General features: G+C 38.7%; 1 protein-coding gene across 1 annotated transcript in view; it reads left to right on the plus strand.

The window, feature by feature from the left end:
• The window catches only part of LOC126997950 (prostate stem cell antigen-like), a 113,880-nt gene extending 93,322 nt beyond the window's left edge, over positions 1-20,558 (plus strand). Inside the window, exons 4-5 of the mRNA XM_050859207.1 lie at positions 6,930-6,987; positions 20,358-20,558. Of these exons, the coding sequence (XP_050715164.1) occupies positions 6,930-6,987; positions 20,358-20,527 (228 nt within the window). The 3' untranslated portion in view covers positions 20,528-20,558. The remainder of the gene's footprint in view (positions 1-6,929; positions 6,988-20,357) is intronic.
• Positions 20,559-22,012: the final 1,454 nt, after the last annotated feature.

Raw genomic sequence — 22,012 nt, forward strand, 5'->3', positions numbered from 1 at the left:
GATGTAGCCTTTAATTTTTACCTTAGTGTCCTTAACATTAGAGAGAGAGAGAGAGAGAGAGAGAGAGAGAGAGAGAGAGAGAGAGAGACCAGACAAAGAAGAAACTTAACGTGGAGATAAAGAGAAAGCGAAAAGATGGAAGACATAACGAGGAAAAAGTGAACTAAAGACGGTGAAGTTTGAGAGTTTATTCTCTCTCTCTCTCTCTCTCTCTCTCTCTCTCTCTCTCTCTCTCTCTCTCTCTCTCTCAACTCGTGATCAGGCTGTGATGAATTACACACACACACACACACACACACACACACACACACACACACACACACACACACACACGTAGTACAGATAAAGAAAAAGCAAAGTTAATTAGAAGAGAAACTGAGGACTGCGAAGTTTACGTGTGTAGCCTTTGTCTCGTTTTTTTTTTTTTCTTTATTTTCTTTACTCAAAATAATGAAAAAACGAAGCAAACACAAACTCAGAAATTGGAAAAAGTTAAGTTAATGAGAGAGGGAAATGGGGGACAATGAACCTTCCTATCGTTCTCTTAACACAGACTCAAAAAAAGTTAAGTTAATGAGGAAGGGAAGTGAGGACAGTGAACCTTCCTATCGTTTCGCTTTTTTTCCTCCCTTTTAATTTAAACTCGAGAGCTAAAACTGATCCACACAAACGCTTTCACGCTTTCTTTACTTTAAAAAAATGAAACACGAAACAAACACACTCAGAAAAAGTTAAATTAATGAGGAAGGGAAGTGAGGACAGTGAACCTTCCTATCGTTTCTCTTTTTCTTCCTCACTTTTGATTTAAACTCGAGAGCTAAAACTGATCCACACAAATGGCAGTAATAATCGCTTTCTTTACTTTAAAAAATTAAACATGAAACAAACACAGACTCAGAAAAAGTTAAGAGAATGAGGAAGGGAGTGGAGGACCTTGAATCTTCCTTATATTAATTTTTCTTTCATATTCTTTCATTGTCTTTTCATATTCCTTGCTATTATATCCTGCACGGAAAGCGATGCACACAAATGGTAAAAATAAAAATAAATGAAAAGTTAAGTATATCAGAAAAAATAAATGGAGCGTGGCCTTTGTGGGTGTAGCCTGTCTCTTTTTATACTCTTTCACTTTCTTTAGTAATAGTTTTTTTTTACAGCAGAAGACACAGTGCAAGGGCGTAAAAAAAAAAAAAAATAATGAAAAAAAAAGCCCGCCACTGCTCCTGAATAGAGTGGCCAAAAAGAAAAATCAATAGGAGGAAACAATACAAACACGAACTCAAATACAGGAGCAAGTAGAGTTACGAGAAACGGAACTTAAGGCCTTGAAATTTCTCTGTGATTCTCCTTTTTTTTCTTCATTTTCTTTGCTTTTTCCTTACTTTTATATCACGTACGAAAACCGACACACAAACGACAAAAATATGGAAAAATAAGTAAATTAGAAAAAAAATAGGAATGTGACCTTCGTAAACCGACACACAAACGACAAAAATATGGAAAAAATAACTAAATTACAAAAAAAAATAGGAACATGACCTCTGTGGGTGTAGGCTTTGTGTGTTTTTTTATATTCTTTCATTTTCCTTACTAAAACAATGGAAAAACAACAGACACACGAGCTCAGAAACAGGAACAAGCTAAGATAATGAGAAACGGAACTGAAGGCTTTGAAATTTGTTGATGTTTCTCTTGTTTACATTTCATTTTCCTTTCGTTTTCTTTTCTTTTCTCTGGGTGGCTTGCGGAAAATGGGGGAGAAAGGGAGGAAAGTAGAGACAACACGGTATCACGTGCCTCATTTCCTCGTCACATTAACTTTGATATTTATTTACCTTTTATCTATTTCTGATGTGTGTATCATTTTTGGTTCTGGAGTTTAGGGTCGAGAAAAAAAAATGTAATTGGAAAAAAAAGAAAGGTTCCCATGACCTTGAAACGATACACGCAAATAACAGAAAAAAAATAAAAATAAAAATAAATAGAAAACACACTAAGCATCATGAAGTTTGTGAGTGTTATATGGGCATAGCGTATCTCTTAAATTCTTTCAGTTTCTTTAATAAAAAATAAAAACGCAACAAACTAAAAAATAAGAAGTTCAGTTAATGAGAAAGGAAAGTGATCATGTGTACCATTTTCTTTTTCTTTTTCCTCTTTGCTTTTAAACGCGAAAGTCAGAATGAAAAAAAAAACAGCAGAAATGAATAAATAAAAAGCAAAGGGTCATGTGAAAGGAAGCTGGCAAACGTGAAACCGGTCATGGGAACCTTGAATTTTTTTCCAATTACCTTTTTTTTCTCGACTCTAAACTCCCGAACCAAAAACAGAAAAACAGAAATAAAAATAAGATAAAAAGCAATGAATAAATAAAAAAGCAAAGTTAATGTGAAAGGGACACTTTTTACCCTTCATTTTTCTCCTTTTTCTCCTTTCTTTTCTCACCCCAAAAAGTACAAAAAGAAACCATGACAAAAACAAAGATGAGATAAAGATCTGTTAAACTGTAAAAACAAAAGAAAAACACATAGCAGGAGGATAGAGAAGTTCGCGGCTGAAGCTGTGACACATGACCCATTTTCCCTCTTTTTCCTCACTCCCCCAAAAATAAAAATAAACGAAAACAGAGATAAAATAAAGATCAAGAAAACCGTAAATAAGTAAAAAGCAAAGTTACAGTGAAAGGGAGACACGTGATACTGTTTTCCCTCATTTTCCTCACTCTCTCCACCCCCCCCCAAAAAAAAAAAAACAGATAAAATAAAATAAAAAGACCAAGAAAGCGGTAATACACACAACAGGGCGAAAAAAGTCCGCCGCTGAAATTGATCCGGCGAGGAACCGTCAGGGGAAAAGTAAATTAAAAACAATTAACGCCACGCAGGTGATCTGATAACACCTGCACGCTAAGGCCTACATGAGACTGATGAGAGAGACGGGTGGGAGAGAGAGAGAGAGAGAGAGAGAGAGAGAGAGAGAGAGAGAAGAGAAAGAAAGAGGAGAAAGAAACAATAAAGAAATAAAAAAGAAACAAAACATAAAGAAAGGAAAAAAGAAAAAGAAAGGGAAGAAAAAAAGCCTACATAAGATTGATGAGAGAGAGAGAGAGAGAGAGAGAGAGAGAGAGGAGAAAGAAAATATAAACAAAAAAAGAAACAAAACATTAATAAAGAAATAAAGAAAGAGAAAGAAAGGGAAGAAAAAAGAATTAAAAAAGAAAGGAAGAGAGATACAGACAGACAGACGGACAGACAGACAGACAGACAAACACACAGACAGAAATAGGCTAAACAAAAGAAATAAATAAAGAAATAAAGAAAGAAAAAGAAAGAAAGGGAAGAAAAAAGAATAAAAAAAGAAAGGAAGAGAGATACAGACAGACAGACGGACAGACAGACAGACAGACAGATAAACACACAGACAGAAATAGGCTAAACAAAATAAATAAATGAATAAAGAAAGAAAGAAAGAAAAAGAAAGGGAAGAAAAAAGAATGAAAAAAAAGGAAGGGAGATACAGACAGACAGACAGACAGGCAGATAAAACACAGACAAAAATAGGCTAAACAGACAGACAGAAACACAAAAATAAATATACAAACAGACAGACACCCAAACAATAAACAAAGACAGAAAGCAGATACAAACAGGCGGACAGCTAGAAAGATAAGAGAGAAAACGAGAAGAAAATAAAATACAAGAATCTTCAAACGAGACTAATATGAATCCAAATAAGAAGGAAGCAATACCGTAACTTGGAGAGCCTGGCGCGCTACGAGAGGTGACCAACTTATCGCAGCTCGGCTTTTGATGTTTCGCGGGACTCTGAAACGACCACGTAAATCAGGTGTTGAGATGAGCGCAGGTGACGTGTGATTGCAAACCGGAGCAAGCTTACGAGACATTAAATTCTCTCATTGCTTTTCGTTGTCTAATCTTGGGGTCAAGAAAATGCGGGAAAAGGGTCTCGTCTCTTTATTTTTTTATTTTTTTCTGTTTACTGCTAATTTCTTTCTTCTTCGGTCTTTCTGTTTACTGCTAATTTCTTTATTCTTCTGTCTTTCTGTTTACTGTTAATTTCTTTCTTCTGTCTTTCTGTTTACTGCTAATTTCTTTCTTCTTCGGTCTTTCTGTTTACTGCTAATTTCTTTATTCTTCTGTCTTTCTGTTTAATGCTAATTTCTCTTTTCTTCTGTCTTTCTGTTTACTGTTAATTTCTTTCTTCTTCTGTCTTTCTGTTTACTGTTAATTTCTTTCTTCTTCTGTCTTTCTGTTTACTGTTAATTTCTTTATTCTTCTGTCTTTCTGTTTACTGCTAATTTCTTTATCCTTCTGTCTTTCTGTTTACTGCTAATTTCTTTATTCTTCTGTCTTTCTGTTTAATGCTAATTTCTCTCTTCTTCTATCTTTGTTTACTGTTAATTTCTTTCTTCTTCTGTCTTTGTTTACTGTTAATTTCTTTCTTCTTCGGTCTTTCTGTTTACTGCTAATTTCTTTATTCTTCTGTCTTTCTGTTTAATGCTAATTTCTCTCTTCTTCTATCTTTGTTTACTGTTAATTTCTCTCTTCTTCTGTCTTTGTTTACTGTTAATTTCTTTCTTCTTCTGTCTTTGTTTACTGTTAATTTCTCTCTTCTTCTGTCTTTGTGTTTACTGTTAATTTCTTTCTTCTTCTGTCTTTGTTTACTGTTAATTTCTCTCTTCTTGTCTTTGTTTACTGCTAATTTCTCTCTTCTTCTGTCTTTCTGTTTACTGTTAATTTCTTTCTCCTGCCTTTCTGTTTACTGTTAATTTCTTTCTTCTTCTGTCTTTCTGTTTACTGTTAATTTCTTTCTTCTTCTGTCTTTCTGTTTACTGTTAATTTCTCTCTTCTTCTGTCTTTCTGTTTACTGTTAATTTCTTTCTTCTTCTGTCTTTCTGTTTACTGTTAATTTCTTTCTCCTGTCTTTCTGTTTACTGTTAATTTCTCTCTTCTTCTGTTTTTCTATGTCACTGTTCTAATTCTCGTCCATCTTCTGTTTGTTTGTCTGCGTGTGTCACTTCCCATTCTTTACGAGGCAGTCAATGATCTACTTCTCGTCTCTTTAGGCCGCATCATGAGACGTTTCGAGGCTTACACATTCACCTTTGATAAGACTTTCGTAGAGGTCGTGGGCATGGGCACTTTCATGAACCTAGTGATAGTTTGACAAGGTTTATGTTTCTTGAATGTGAAAAGCACTCATAAGAACCCGACCAATCTATCTCATTTGTGGCCTTTGAGAATATATTTGTTGTACGGTCCGAAAGTGTGTGATAATACGAGCCTTTATGTCTTTTTGTTTGTATGTTTGTCTGTCTGTCTGTCTGTCTGTCTGTTTCTATCCATTCCCATTCTTCACGAGGTAACCATGTATCTAATCCTTGTTTCTTTATCTTTTTCGTCTCTGTCTGCCTGTGAGTCAATTCCCATTCTTCACGAGGTAGTCACTGATCTCATTCCTGTTTCTTTATCTCCATCTTTCTGTCTGTCTGTCTGCCTGTTTCTATCCATTCCCATTCTTCACGAGGTAACCATTTATCTAATTCTTATTTCTTTATCTTTTTTTTTTTGTCTCTGCCTGTGTGTCAATTCCCATTCTTAACGAGGTAACCATTTATCTAATTCTCGTTTCTTTATCTTTTTTTTTTTGTCTGTCTACCTGTGTGTTAATTCCCATTCTTCACGAGGTAGTCACTGATCTCATTCCTGTTTCCTTATCTCCGTGTTTGTTTGTCTGTCTACCTGTCTGTGCCTGTCAATTCCCATTCTTCACGAGGTAGTCACTGATCTCATTCCTGTTTCCTTATCTCTGTCTTTGTTTGTCTGTCTACCTGTCTGTGCCTGTCAATTCCCATTCTTCACGAGGTAGTCACTGATCTCATTCCTGTTTCCTTATATCCGTCTTTGTTTGTCTGTCTAACTGTCTGTGCCTGTCAATTCCCATTCTTCACGAGGTAGTCACTGATCTAATTCTTGTCTTTATCTCCGTCTTTGTTTGTCTGTCTACCTGTCTGTGCCTATCAGTTCCCATTCTTCACGAGGTAGTCACTGATCTCATTCTTGTCTTTATCTCCGTCCATCAGTTTTGTCTGTCTCCCTGCGTCTGTCACTTCCCATTTTTCACGAGGTTGTTCTCACTGATCTAATTCTTGTCTTTTTTATCTGTCTATCTTTTACAGTCAGTCTGCCTGTGTCTATCAGTTCCCAATCTTCACGCGGTAGTCGCTGATCTCTGTGACACCTTTTTTCCTTCTCTTTTCAGTAGGGCAAAAGCAGGGTCTTCAATGCATGGACTAATCCCTTCACCAATATTTCTTATGATACCTAATTCTTACTACTTCTTGCAGTCATTTTTCTTTTCAGCCACAGCGCCTTTGTATGATATTTAACCACGCTTTGCAAATGTTTTTCTTTTAAGTTCTTTGTCTTCAAGTTCTCAACAAGTGTCTTCTTCTAATTTTATGTATTCAATAATTTTCATTATAACACATTTCGGTGACATAAACTTAGGTCTCTCAATAAGTGCCTCGCCATTCGCTTATAATAATTGTTGTGAACCATTTAATTATTTCTTCCAGCAATAACCGTCTTCTTTCAATATATTCCTTTATTTTTATAACAATACATACAAGTAATACAAACTAAAACCCTTCAATAATAATTACCCAAACCTTCTCTTATAAAAATCGAGCTGAACTAACTACTTTATTATCTCTTCTACAAATAACATTCTTTCTTCTTTCTTCTTTCTATCTATTCACTTATTATCATCAACACACATACAAGTAATACAAACCTAAGCCCTTCCATAACTACCTCTCTGCTCCTTGCAATAATCGCGCTGGACTAATAATAATGGCTTTCCTCTCTCGCTCCGTGCAATAACATCCTTCTTTCTATTCATTTCAGCGCTACAGCAACGAGGGCGTGCTGGTGCTGGCCTGCGAGGAGAACTGCCAAGAGAGCCGTAAGTAAAAGCCGGTCGTTGAGTGGCGGGAGTCACGGGTAAAGTTTGGGAGTAACGCATGTAGCACCGCCAGTAGTAGGCGATACACTGGGCGGCCAACGAGACAAGTTCCGCGGCCATGACTAAGAATACAAGCGGGAACGTGTGTGCATTGTGTAGCGTCGTGATTGTATATCGTCACCTTCGTAAACAAACCCCCTAAGTCATTATTTTCTACTTTACAGGAAATGAGAAAAGAATTGTCATTATCTCATTTGGCTTAAGATTTAGGCAGAAACGAAAAGGCCAATTCTAGAACACTCAAACCCTGAATGACGAAGGCAACTATACAAAAATGGCAGTCGCATGTTAAAAAAATGATGTAGAGAAAAACCTGGAAATCGCCGAAAAATGACTTAGGCAGTTATTTGATGAGGGTGACGATATAGTGGTTTGTCAGGGGGTAAGAATTGCTTGCAGGCTTTTTAATAACCAAGTATGCAAGCAGGTGAGTGTGTAGTGTGTTGTCAGGTGTCCATGTAGGTTTACCTGGGGCTATAACGTGATTGCTTGCGGGCCTGAATGTGCTGTCGTGTGTATAGCTTTGTCAGAGGCCAATAACATGCCCACGTGTCGTTCCTCACGGCTAAAACCAAGGAAAGCAGTCCTGTGTGTATTGTGCATTGCCGTGTGTGTATATCTAGCTTTGTCGGGGGCTAATAACGTGCTCGCCTGTTTGTCTCTCCTCGCCTCTCCTTACCAGCACGTGCAGAAGAGTAATGGCCCATGTAGTTCATTCTTAGACCAACATTCCAGCGTCATAATTTTTCAGTGTTTAAACGTAGCACGGTGTGGTGGAGCGGGAAGGAAGGAGGGAGGGTGGTGGTGGTGGTGATGAGGAATTGCTTGGTGGGGGAGGGAAGGGGTTGTTGGTGTAGTTGAAGCTTGGAGGTTGAGAATAATCTCTCTCTCTCTCTCTCTCTCTCTCTCTCTCTCTCTCTCTCTCTCTCTCTCTCTCTCTCTCTCTGGCGCCATATGACCCTGGCTGTTGCGGCGCCTAATTTAAATCAATCCAATCCAATCTCTCTCTCTCTCTCTCTCTCTCTCTCTCTCTCTCTCTCTCTCTCTCTCTCTCTCTCTCTCTCTCTCTCTCTCTCTCTCTCTCTCTCTCTCTCTCTCTCTATCTCTCTCTCTCTTTAGAGAGAGAGAGAGAGAGAGAGAGAGTATATTAAAGTTCTCTCTCTCTCTCTCTCTCTCTCTCTCTCTCTCTCTCTCTCTCTCTCTCTCTCTCTCTCTCTCTCTCTCTCTCTCTCTCTCTCTCTCTCTCTCTCTCTCTCTCTCTCTCTCTCTCTCTCTCTCTCTCTCTCTCTCTCTCTGTGTGTGTGTGTGTGTGTGTGTGTGTGTGTGTGTGTGTGTGTGTGTGTGTGTGTGTGTTGGTGTCTCGTATATTCCCTTGCTGGAGTTTTTTATTTTGACTTAGTTGATATATTTCAGCGGTTATGTTATTTTACTGCCCTCCCTCCCCCCACCTCTCTCTCTCTCTCTCTCTCTCTCTCTCTCTCTCTCTCTCTCTCTCTCTCTCTCTCTCTCTCGCTGGCGCCATATGACCCTGGCTGTTGCGGAGCCTAATTTAAATTAATCCAATCAAATTCAATCTCTCTCTCTCTCTCTCTCTCTCTCTCTGAGAGAGAGAGAGAGAGAGAGAGAGAGAGAGAGAGAGAGAGAGAGAGAGAGAGAGAGAGAGAGAGAAAACGTAGATTATATTAAAGTTTTTGCTCCGACTCTTTTTTTCAACGTAATCCTTTCCCTGTTCATTACTTTCCTGGTTTTTATTTACTCGACAAAACAAAAATGATAGATAACCAGAAAAAAATATATAGAAATTACATAGGAGAGATCAACCAAGGAAATAAGGATACAAAGTTTAATGAAAGATAAGGAAAGAGAGAACAAGCATGCGAGGAGATGAAGAGTATGTATTGTGAAGATAAGGAACGGATGTGGAAGTGCTTGGGAGAAGGAAGGAGGAAGACCAAGGCAGCGGTTGTTAGGTTAAGGGAGACAGACCTAAGGGCGAATTGACTAAAGGGAGATGAAGTTCAGGTTCGGCCCATATTCTCAGACGCTTTCGGCCCTCACATTAACTATTTTCAAAGTAAGGCCATTGAAGAGATTAGACGGATTCTCATGAGTTGTTTTTTCATTCATGGTGCAGACCCTTGTCAAACTATCACTAGGCTCATACTTATGCACATACCCACACGAAAGGCTTACCAAAAGTGAGTGTGAGCCCGGAAATGTTTAAGAATATCCGTACTGGGCTCATAAAACTACCAATGGAAATGCCCACGACATCTACGAAAACTACCAATGGAAATGCCCACGACATCTACGAAAACTACCAAAGGAAATGCCCACGACATCTACGAAAACTACCACTGGAAATGCCCACGACATCTACGAAAACTACCAATGGAAATGCTCACGACATCTATGAAAAGTACCAATGGAAATGCCCACGACATCTACGAAAACTACCAAAGGAAATGCCCACGACATCTACGAAAACTACCACTGGAAATGCCCACGACATCTACGAAAACTACCAATGGAAATGCCCACGACATCTACGAAAACTACCAATGGAAATGCCCACGACATCTACGAAAAGTACCAATGGAAATGCTCACGACATCTATGAAAAGTACCAATGGAAATGCCCACGACATCTACGAAAACTACCCATGGAAATGCCCACGACATCTACGAAAAGTACCAATGGAAATGCTCATGACATCTACGAAAACTACCAATGGAAATGCCCACGACATCTACGAAAAGTACCAATGGAAATGCCCACGACATCTACGAAAACTACCAATGGAAATGCTCACGACATCTACGAAAACTACCAATGGAAATGCCCACGACATCTACGAAAAGTACCAATGGAAATGCCCACGACATCTACGAAAACTACCAATGGAAATGCCCACGACATCTACGAAAAATACCAATGGAAATGCCCACGACATCTACGAAAGCTTTACCAAATGAGTGTGTAAGCCCCGAAACGTTTGAGAATATTGGCTCAGGACCGGGAAAGATCGAGAGTACTTTTAACTAACTCGAGAATTTTCTTCCCCATATCTAGTATACATTTTTTTCCCTTTCCATAGCCAGGTACAACAACCCCGTATGAACATGTCTAAAACCGCCAACACAAAAAGGAAAACGAAAATAAAGAAAATAAAGATAAAGATGATTGTGAATGAAAGTCGCCTGGCTCTTACTGTTCCATTCTTGTTCATATTTTTTTGGATTATTTCGTCACTTTTTTTATTCGTTCTCTGTTCTGGATTTCTTCTCACCATTCTTTATTATATCTACACGTTCGTTCCCTTCACATAAAAATAATCAATCTACTGAGCTTAGCGCCAATAAGTAAACAAAAAATGAAACGAAAAAAACACAGTTACGATGGAAGTGAACATATAATACAAACATATATACCTAATACAAAAAAATAAAGGAAATAAAATAAGTATGAGTAAGCAATAAAGGAAAGGAGAGAGAATGTCGATAACGAAACCACAAAGAAAGATCGAAACACGACCAAGAAAATATTCCGCGCCACGAATTTTAAGAGTTTCCCCCAAAAGTTTGATGAGAGATGAAAGATTAAATGAGAAAGAAACGAAGGATGAGTGGATGAGTCGATGAGTGGTGGGAGGAAAAAAAGGCAAAGAAAAAATAAAAGGCAGGCAAGAAAATGTTATGGCAAAGAAAATATAAAGGAATCAAATGTTGACAGACACACAGACAGAGAGACAGACGGACAGACAGACACAAAGAGGGCATATAGAAATAGACATAAATGGATAGATTGATCGATTGATAGATAAATAAAGATACAGATGCACACAGACACACAAACAGACAAACGGAAGAAAAACAGATAAAGTCACATGTAGACAGACAGATAGATAGATAGATACAGATAGATAGATAAACAAATAGAAAGACAGATAGAACACAGTGATAGACACACACACACACACACACACACACACACACACACACACACACACCGTCATCTGAAGAGACCGCACCTTCCCCCCCTCTCGGCACCACCGCACTGCACTCCCCCCACCGCCCCTCCTCCCCCACCCCAAGTTCCATTGCCCCAACCTTCCCACGCAAAGCAGACTTCTGATCCCTCTCCCCCTTCTTTTTGTACTTGTTCCATTAGCGAAGTTAAAATGTATTTATAACATGTAAATTTTGAGCCTGACGGCTGCCTAACTAATAAACCGTTTATTATTATTATTATTATTATTATTATTATTATTATTATTATTATTATTATTACACACACACACACACACACACACACACACACACACACACACACACACACACACACACACACACACACAGACAGAAAGACTTAGAGACACATAAAGGCAGGCACATCGGCAGGTAGGAAGAAAGACAGAAAACAGTTATTGATAGACAGATAGATAAATAGATAGACAGACAGACAGGTGGATAGAGATAAATAAATCGATAGAGATAGATAGATAGAAAGATAGATAGATAGCAGAAGAAGCGACATGGAAAGCAAAGGAGAAAAAGGAAACGAAAACAATTAGAACAAATCAAAAGAAAAAGTAGTTCAAAGCTTGTTGGTAACTTTTTTTCTTGAAGGTAAAAGTTTAAATGAAAGGAAAAGGAGAATGGCAGAAAAAAGGAAACCCGGATAATAAAAATGGAAAGAGATAGAAGAAAGGAGAAAATAAAGGCCAATCAGAGAATTTAGTAACTTTTCATAAAGAAGAAAATAAATTAGAAAGGATGACCCGGAGGTAATACAGATAAAAAACAAAAAAAGATAAAATATGACAACCAGAAAATTAACAAGAAAGAGGAAAATGAAGGAAAATATAAATCAGGCAGCTTTGGAACTTGAATAAAAAGATAATTTAAACTGAAAAATGTAAATATTAGAAAAGTAGAACAGAGAAAAGTAGAAAAGACCAACATAGATAAAGTAAACTAGGAAATATAACAATGGGACAGTAAAGATTAAGTATATAGACCATTTTTTAAAAGAAGAAATGAACTTGAAAGGGATAAAGAATGGAGTAGAAAACATAAGAAAAAAGAATAAGAGTAAAACGACAGACAGAAGTAAAGTAAACTAGAAAAAACAGGAATGATACACAAAAGACCAGGTATACTGACTATGATGTGAAGGAAACGAGAACTTAGATAATATATAGAGCGGTGTAGGAAATACAGGAAAAATAGAAAAGAGAAGTGCAACAAAAATATAGAAATAAAGAAAACAAAAAAAAATACAAGACAGTAGAGACCCGATATATTGATCATTATTAGAGTAGATGATAATCTATGTCGAACGTAGGACCTTGCAGAAAATATTGAATAACCTGAGTGGAGAAAACTCAAAAACAGACAAATAAGGAAAACACTCAAAAGGGACATAAAGAGCGGGTATATTGACTATTCTTAAAAAGGAAAAGAAACCCAAGCTGCGATAAAGTAGAAAACATGTGAAAACCTGAATACATAGAAAAATGACAGCCAGACGGTAAGAAATCTAACTTAAAGGAGAACAGAATATCAAAGAAAACTCCAGTGATAGTGAATGAAAAAAATAATAAAACTAGAATACTGACAATCAAAAGAAAAACAAGAATAAAAAAAGAAAATTGGAACGGTGAAAGTCAAAAGAAAAACAGGAATAAAGAAAAGACAGAAAAGCAAAATGAAGGTGAAAGTAGAGGCCAGGTAACTTAGCAAATGTCAAACAAGGATAATAAATGTCAGGGGCAAGGTTGCTATGCAGTGATGTAAAAGTGCAAAGCAGACTTTAATCCCAACCCCGGCCATTTAGGAACGAAAATGCCAGCCAGTCAGTCAGTGGTATAATACCTTAGTAGGAAAAATAATCGTTATATTTCTGCACTTTTAAACACGCATATGCACTTAAAACACTATTTCACTCTTAACACTGATTTCCATATTATGATTATTATTATAACAACTTATTAAAACACTTACACTGATAGTAGAAAGGTTGGGTGAATAGAAAGGGACAGGAGACGACCCGAGACCTCTCCTGGCTACGAACACCTGCTGGTCTGAGGAACTAACGGAAACTAGCCCCCCCCCCCCCCTCCTCCCCCCCTAATATGCCTCATACACTCTTATGAAGCTTCGACTCAAGGTTAGTGAGGCAACGAGCAAGCTGATCACCGAAGCCCCGAAGCATCGAACTTAAACTATTATACCAAATTTACCCATTTAAATACTATAACTAAATTATATTAAAGATATCTTAATTATATTTTATGACTTACATCTAGACTTAAAACTAACTTACATATAATAGGTGGCTTACACTGACAATAAAATGCAAAGAAGTAAAAACAGAGAACGAAAATAGTTAACAAGAAAAAGAAAAACTGATATAAAGAAACAATGAAAAAATTACGGAAGAAAAATAAAGGCCAAGAAACAGCAAATATCAAACAAGGAAACTAAAATGACTAAGAAATATATGAAAAAGTAGTAAGAAAAAGTTGCCAAGGTCCCTTCTGTCCCATTAATCTCTTTCCCTTGTCTTCATTTTGTCTTTTTTTGTCTTCATCCTTGATTTCTTATATTTTCAACAGAATTCCTTAGCCCATCTAAGTTCTCCTCCTCTTTTATTAATACAGTGGAAAATCAAAAAAATAATCAGGAAAAAAGATGAAAATAAGAAATAACAAAGAAGAGTATCAAGGAATTGTACAATCTTACTCTTTCTCTACTTTCGACACCGTTCTTTATCCTAAGTTCTCTTCTCCCCTATAAAAACAATGATAATGTGAAAAGATAACCAGAAATGAAGGTGAAAATAGGAAAGAGTAGGGAAGAGTATCAAGGAATCGTATAATCTTACTCTTTCTCTACTTTCGACACCGTTCTTTATCCTAAGTTCTCTTCTCCCTTATAAAAATAATGATAATGTGAAAAGATAACCAGAAATGAAGGTGAAAATAGGAAAGAGTAGGGAAGAGTATCAAGGAATTGTACAATCTTACTCTTTCTCTACTTTCGACACCGTTCTTTATCCTAAGTTCTCTTCTCCCCTATAAAAATAACGATAATGTGAAAAAATAACCAGAAATGAAGGTGAAAATGGAAAAGAGAAGGGAAGAGTAGCAAGGCATCGGATAATCTACTTTTCTATTACCTGGGAAATCGTAACCCTTTTTTTAATTTCTCACTCCCCCCCCCCCCCCCAAGCCCCCCTTAACTAGAAAGATAACTTGATTCCTCGCGGCAGTAATGACATCGGGGACAGACTCACGACGTAATCTCTGAGGCAATTATCATCGGCTTCCTTCCTCTTTCCTCCTCTATCTTCCTATTTTAATGACGTGCTGGCGATCATTTCTCATAACACACACACTAGTTGGAGGGATTAATTATAGTTTGACTTGTATCTGTTTTAATTTTCGTCTATTTCTTTGAGGTAATTATCGTCGGCTTCCCTCCTCCTTCTTCCTCCATCTTCCCACCTCTTTCCCACAAACCTTCACTCCTATAACACACGAGTTGGAGGGATTAATTATAGTTTGACTTGTATCTGTTTTAGTTTTCGTCGGTTTCTTTGAGTCAGTTATCGTCAGCTCCCTTCCTCTTTCCTCCTCCATCTTTCTCTTTCTTTGACGTGCTGCCGATCATATCCCACAAGCCTTCACTCCCTCTACAACACACTAACTGGGGGATTACCAATAGTTTCATTAATATTTGTTTTATTTTTTGCCTGTTTCTTTGAGATAATTATCATCAGCTTCCTTCCTCTTTTCTCCTCATTCCCAATTCCTTGACTGCTGGCGATCATTTCTCGTGAGCCTTCTCCCCCTCCACCGGCACAGTGACCAGTCGGTTTCATTCCATGTCTACTCGCGAACGTATATGTGGCCCATGCGCACTGCTAGTTCATGATGAGGTAAAAAAAAACTTGAGATAAATATTAAAAAAAAAAATTCAGCAATATATCTAAATGTTTATACAAAAAACTTCACACCTTATATAAATCCCAAACATACCGATTTGCATCAATACTATACCATATAAGCACACGAAAGACAGGCTTGTATCACGCAGCATAAACGGAACATACTCGAACGAACAACAGCCTTTTAAATTCCTATAACCTATCTCATTTCAGGTACATAAAAAGACATCTGGCTTGTAAGTGCAAATAAAAGATATTTCGCTTATTTACTGCATGCAAATCACACGGGTAATATCCAATAAAGCCTAGCAACACATTCAATAATATTTCATGCTACTCCGAGTATTACCCAGGTGATTTATATACAATAGGTTATTGAAATATCTCTTGTTTCCACTTAAAGGACCAGAGTTCTTTTCATTAACCTGAAATGAGACAAGGCTCATTCATTAAAGCCTATTGTTCGCTCGCGTGTGATCTGACTTGATTGTTTGATACAAGCTTGTCTTCCGTGTGCTTGTACAGTTTATTATCGATGCAAATCGTCGTGTTCAGGATTTATGAAAGGTATGAAGGTTCTTTGTATGTCACTTTCATACCATACTGCAGAAACAGTTTAAATATTTATCACACGTAGCCAACGATATCGGACATATTGATTTTCAACGAATCATGAGCTACAAGGCACATGTATTGCATCTATCAAAAGTCATGCTTTGTGGATGGACAGATGAAATGAAATCGACTGTAGCTGGATACATATTGTTTGACTGATTCATGTCTAAAGATTTCATGCCTGACTAATTCCTTTCAACAATAGCTTTGGTCAGTGTCCTCTTCCCTTCATCCTTACCCTCTCTCTTAGAGCTACTGCCGATCTTCTATAAACCCTCACTCTCTCTGTAATACATTGGCTGGATGTGTAAATAATAGTTCGACTGATAGCTACTTGTGTTTCTCTAAGGCATTTGTAATCAGCTTTCTCTTTCCTTCCTCCTTTCCGTTTTTCTTTGAGCTACAGGCTATCTTCTTCTATAAACCCTCATTCTCTGTAGCACACTAACTAAATGAATAAATATAATAAATTGGCTGACAGCTACTGGTGTTTAAGACAATATTATATTCGGTTTTCTCGTTCCTTTATTCTTTTTTTCTTTCTTTCAGTTACAGGTGATCTTTTCCTATAACTCCTCACTCTCTCTGTACCACACTTACTGGCTGACTAAACTAATAATACCGTTTGACTGATATTCTTTCCTGCTTCGATTTTTTTTGTGAGCTTGAAAGTGGTTTTATATAGGCTCAATAATATTTTTTTTAGCATTGTTATTGATAGATATTGCTCCCTGTAAGATGAGTACAATATCTGGATTGATTATTAGTACTATTTCTTCATTCTGTTTATCCGCTACACCGGCACCCAAACAATACAATCTACATAGTCAATATAATTTGCAATGTTGATTCTCAGTTGTTGTTTTTCTCTTACCCTTGTTTTCATTTCCACACCAACGCTAACACACACATTCCAAATTTGAGACCTCCTCTTCATATTACTTTTCACACTGAGGCAAACACACACATTTAATTTGCAGCGTTGGGTCTACGTCTTTTTGTTGTTTTTTTCATCTTCTTTTTCCTTTCCGTACAGAGATGAAAACACACAGCCTTAATTTGAAACTTCAACTTTTATTTTTTCATCGTCCTTTTCCCCCCACATGAACGCAGACACAAACACCTTTAGTTTGAAACATTAGTTCTTAGTTTTATTTGTCCTCATTTTTTTTTCTTTTCCTTACAAAAGCAGATATATACACAACTTTATAACTTTCATTCTCATTTTTTTCCTCCTTTTCCCTCACCCATGAATGCAAAATTTCAAACCATCCCATCCTTAACTTGAAGCCCAAATTTTTACTTTTCACTTTATTTTTTTTCTTGTCGTTTTCTGCCCCTCGTACACCCAGACAACCTCCAACCTACATAGTCAACCATAATTTGCAATGTTGATTCTCAGTTGTTGTTGTTGTTGTTGTTTCCTCATTTACCCCGTTTTCATTCCCACACCAACACAAACATACACATCTCTAATTTGAAACCTCCTCTCCATATACCTTTTCACACTGAGGCAAACCTATACATTCCATTTGCAGCGTTGGTTTTTCATTTTTCGTTTTTTTTCCGTATAATAACGTAAAGCTACACAACCTTCATTTGAATTCTTAACTAATATTTTTCCATCGTTCTTCTTCCTTTCCACATGAACACGAACACGGGAACACACACAGCCTTAATTTGAAACCTGAATTCTTAGTTTTTTCTTAAGTCTTTTTTTTTTCTTTTCCTTACAAACGCAGATAAACACAGCCTTAATTTACAACTTTCATTCTGTTTCTTTCTCTTTTCCCTTTCCCATGAACACAAACCTTCGCATCCTTAATATGAAGCTATTTTTTTTACTTTTCATTCCCTTTTTTTTTCTCCACATAATAGTTGGACCTCACGGCTATTGTATAAATTCTTTGTTCCTGGTTTTCATTCCTTCTGCTTTCCACGGAGCCCAAAACACCACAGCCCTTACACACACCCATAACAATCCCCATTCTTTGCCTAGGAGCTAAAAGTCGACCAAAACACGAGTCCACACACACAACCGCACCCTGCCCCCCGTCCTCTCTCTCCCCCTCCCCCCCCCCTCTCCCCCTTACACCTTCCAAGCAGGGAAATATCTCACCGTTCTTTCCGTAACAGCCACAAACAAACAATAAAACAGTCCATGTACGTTATTCATAATCTCACCCGTTCTTTGCCTGGCAGCCACAAATAAGGAAATCAAAACGTCAGTCCTACACATAAACTTAATCTCATCTCATCCGGTATTGTCTCACCAATCACAAATAAATAAAAGAAAAGCGAAGTCTATTCACAATATTAATCTCATCGCTTCAACCTACACACAACTACAATCTCGCTCGGTTTTTTTTTTCTGCCAGACACAAATTAAACCAAATAATAAATAAAACAAACTATATAAAAAAAACGTCCTTACACACAGTCCCAAAATTGACCTCTCTTTTTTGACACTCCTTTGACTTCTATTCAGGAGCAGTAAGTAGCGGGCTTTTTTTTTTTTTTCTTTACGCCCTTGAGCTGTCTCCTTAGCTGTAAAAAAAAAAAAATCTCAAAACCAATCGTTCTTTGTCTGACAGCCACAAATTAACCCAAGTATCACATAAAACAAAGTAAACCCAGTAGCCTTAGTACTTACACACAACCACACTCCGATTCATTTTTTTTTTTTTTGCATGAACAACCGACATCGTCAATCGTAATATGCAGCGGCGATTCTCAGTTTATTTGTATAACTGAGGAGAAACTGAGGAGGAACAATTGTAATGACAGGAGTAAGACGTCGAGCGGCGAGCCTGGCCACACACACACAGCTCCCCGTCCTTGCCAGCCCTTTGTCGGCCGCCCCCTCCGCTCCCTCCGCTTCCTCACCCTCGCCCTCACCCACTCCGCCGCTGTTAGAGTCGAAGGAATTAATCTGAGGAAGAGAAAGACTGGTAGGATGATAAGTCCGTATTCTTCAAGGTATCGGCCCCTCAGTTCGCTCGTTTGAAGAGCCTCTCGCGTAGATGTTGTTGGGATTCTCGTGGACTGTTTTGTGACACGTGTGATAGTTTTACAAGACTTTGCGCCATGAACGGGAAAAAACACCCCCGAAAACCCGGCTAATCTTCTCTGTGGCCTTGGGAAATGGTCGTAGTGTCAACCCGATACGTCTAAGAATATGGATCATTGTCTTGTATGGGTTTTTTTCAGCTTCCAGGCGCTAACGAGTGTCAAATAAAGTCCGTTCCCTCACTGCATGGTATAGGATGGTAGTCGGCTAAAATAACACAAGAACGCCTACATTCACTGCTAACATCTATAGGTGAAAACATTTGGTCAGACTATTTGCTTTTCTAGAAGATGTCGAGTCAGGCTAAAACAACACCGCTAACACTATTTAAAATCACGAGTTTAGGTTATTTGGTTTTCTATAGTCGGTTCCACGAAGCTAATGGGCCTAATCCTTCAGGGGTAGACTCGTGGCCTTGGTATCAGTGCTTGGGTGATGGTACTGACTAATTAAAGAGGTTGCAAAGAGCGAGAGGTAGGCTATGTCACGGCAGGTTAGATCTAGTAAACAACAGCCAATGAGCGACGCAGAGATTGTCACCCAAGCAATGATGCCAAGTTCGCGAGTCCACCCCTGTAGGATTAGGGCCGCCAGCTCTCGTGAAACCGACTATAGTATGAGTCTAGTCGGTGCATCCGGTTCTCGTGTCTGTCTGTCCCTTGTAGTGGGGGCTGGGGTTCGGGGTGATAGTCCTGTAGTTTTTTTTTCCCAGCTACGAGGCGCTAACGAGGCCCTGATAAAGCGTGTCCTCTCACTACATGATAGGAGAGTACTCAGTGCATCCGGTTCCTATGTCTGTCTGTCTTTCCCTTGTGTAGTGCAGTGTGGTGTTGCCGTCTCGCCTCCTCAGCCACTGCCCCCCTTTCCCCCCCTGTGCACTGCGTTACACGGCCGCTCGGGTGCTGCTGACTGTCAGGCGGCGGTGTAACTGGGTCTGTGGGGGCTCCAGGTGGTGGTTGATCCCTGCTGCTGCCTCCCATTCCCGTGCGTGTGTGGGGCTGAAGCTTGTCGGGGAAGAAAAAAAACTCATGCCTGTACTTAACACACTACGCGCCGCACTTCACTGTTTTTTAAGTAGATAAGTAAGTCGTTTCATGTCAATAATTTGGAGTCAATTACGAAGGCATGTTGTTGCTCTGAGATCGTCCGTCGCCTGTGCCGCATGCAGACTGTCAGGGTTCCGCGTCGTGCCTCCGTGATGACATCGGTCCGTGCCAGCTCGTGCTGTGTGGTTCGGCCCCGTCTCTCTCTCTCTCTCTCTCTCTCTCTCTCTCTCTCTCTCTCTCTCTCTCTCTCTCTCTCTCTCTCGTTTTGTTTTGTTTTGTTTTTCGTTAGTTTTTACCCTTGAGTGTCTCCCTTTGCTATAAAAATAAAAATAAATATATAAGTCGCAAATAATGTCTTTTTAACACCCTCTGTAATTTTTTTCGGTAGTTTTTGCCTTCCTTCGCTATAAAAATAAATAAATGTCACAAACATCGTCTTTTTAACACTCTGTATTTTTTTTTCGGTAGTTTTTGCCTTCCTTTGCTATAAAAAAATAAATAAATGTCACAAATATCGTCTTTTTAACACACTATTTTTTTTCGGTAGTTTTTGCCTTCCTTTGCTATAAAAAAAATAATAAACGTCACAAATATCGTCTTTTTAACACTCTCTTTCCCCCCTCAGACACCCAAACCACGGACATCACCTGCTGTACCACTGACGGGTGTAACGCTGGGGGGGTCGCCGCGCCCTCCGCCCTCCTGCTGCTCATCCTGCCCGCCCTTGTGACTGTCGGCGGCCTACTCCCTCTTCTGCCAATCCGCCCCCTCCTCCCGCCCATCCCCGCCCGCTAGCCACGCCCATAGTCTTAACTCTCTCTCTCTCTCTCTCACCTGAGTTTTATTTCTTTTCTCTCCGGCTGACTAATTAACTTTCTCTGTTTCCCTCTTTCTCATTCTCTACTTTTTTTTTCCTTTTCAGTCTCTTTCATCTGAGTTTTTTTCTTTTTAATCTCTCTCTCTCTCCTGCAATATTTTCGTGCGTGACTTTCATTACAAGAAGAGAAGTATTTAGTAGCATCTAATAGGAGCCTGGTCTGCTTTACACTTCCTAGATATTAACCGCGTTGGATATTCATGTTCTGTAATATTTAGGATCCTGCCCCTCCTCCTCCCCTTCCCTTCCCCTTCCCTCACACCTTTAAGCAGAGGAATTTCCCATCTTCCCGTCTTCTTAGAGTTCATTTCGTCCCCTCACTAAAGTAATTTGTCGACACATAAGCCATAGAGTGAGTTTTAGGAAAGCATTCATTTTATAGCGTCTTTCTAGGGCGAATAGGATTAATCTAGCGAAGCAGAGAGAAGTTGCGATGATAAAATAAAGAATAATAGATTTATTAATAGTTTGCTTATCATTGCTACTGTTACTACTACCACTATTACTCTTACTACTACTGCTACTTATACTATTACTATTATTACATTAACTTAACGCTCTCTTGTAAATATTGAACTTTACATAGGCGTCGTGGTTCGTTAAAGACACTTCCGAAGCAACGCGAAACACCCAGCTTTTGTAGGTAGCGATTCGAAGCAGCTCCATGTTTGTTGTTTACTCTTAAGCGTGACCTGACCTTACCAGACTTGACCAGACATAGCATGACCTGACTTGACTTCGATGCTAACCTAACCTGATCTGACCTGACTCTTACACCTTACTGTTGTTCACTCTTAATCTAACCTGACCTGACCTAACCTTACCTAATCTGGCCTGACCTGAACTCACTTAAGCTGACCTGTTAATATCTTAACCTGACCTGACCCTTGCTTATGTTAGTTGTTATTCTAGACGAGGACTGAGACGCGCGTCAACATGACTCAACTTGACCTAACCAAACCCTACCTGACCCAACGACCACGGAACCAAACCAAACCTATCCTCGCGTAACCTAACCGAATTTTACCAAACATAACCTAGCCAAACCAAACCAAAGTCCGGAATAAATAATTTAACCCTATTCGTTACGATATTCGACAACATTCATGATAATTCGGATGGTTCTACGGTAGGTCAGGCTCGGTCGTGGATAATTTCAGAGGCTAGAATTTTTTCGGGTCAAAAGGCGAATAAAATTTATTTGCCGAACATTCGGTGAATAGTCTACGGTCTCGCCGGCCTGCCGACGAAATTCGGATCCGGCTTCGACAAATAAGCGGCGCCCCACTCACCGACTACTCGGCCAGTAGCTGTGGACTCTTGACTTGTTTACCATTATGATTAAACTTTGAACAACTTGTGTCTCTAGAACGCTTTTACAAGTTAGATACGTAGCCAGAATC

This window comes from Eriocheir sinensis, chromosome 13, assembly GCF_024679095.1.
Source record: "Eriocheir sinensis breed Jianghai 21 chromosome 13, ASM2467909v1, whole genome shotgun sequence".
Taxonomy (NCBI): Eukaryota; Metazoa; Arthropoda; class Malacostraca; order Decapoda; family Varunidae; genus Eriocheir; species Eriocheir sinensis.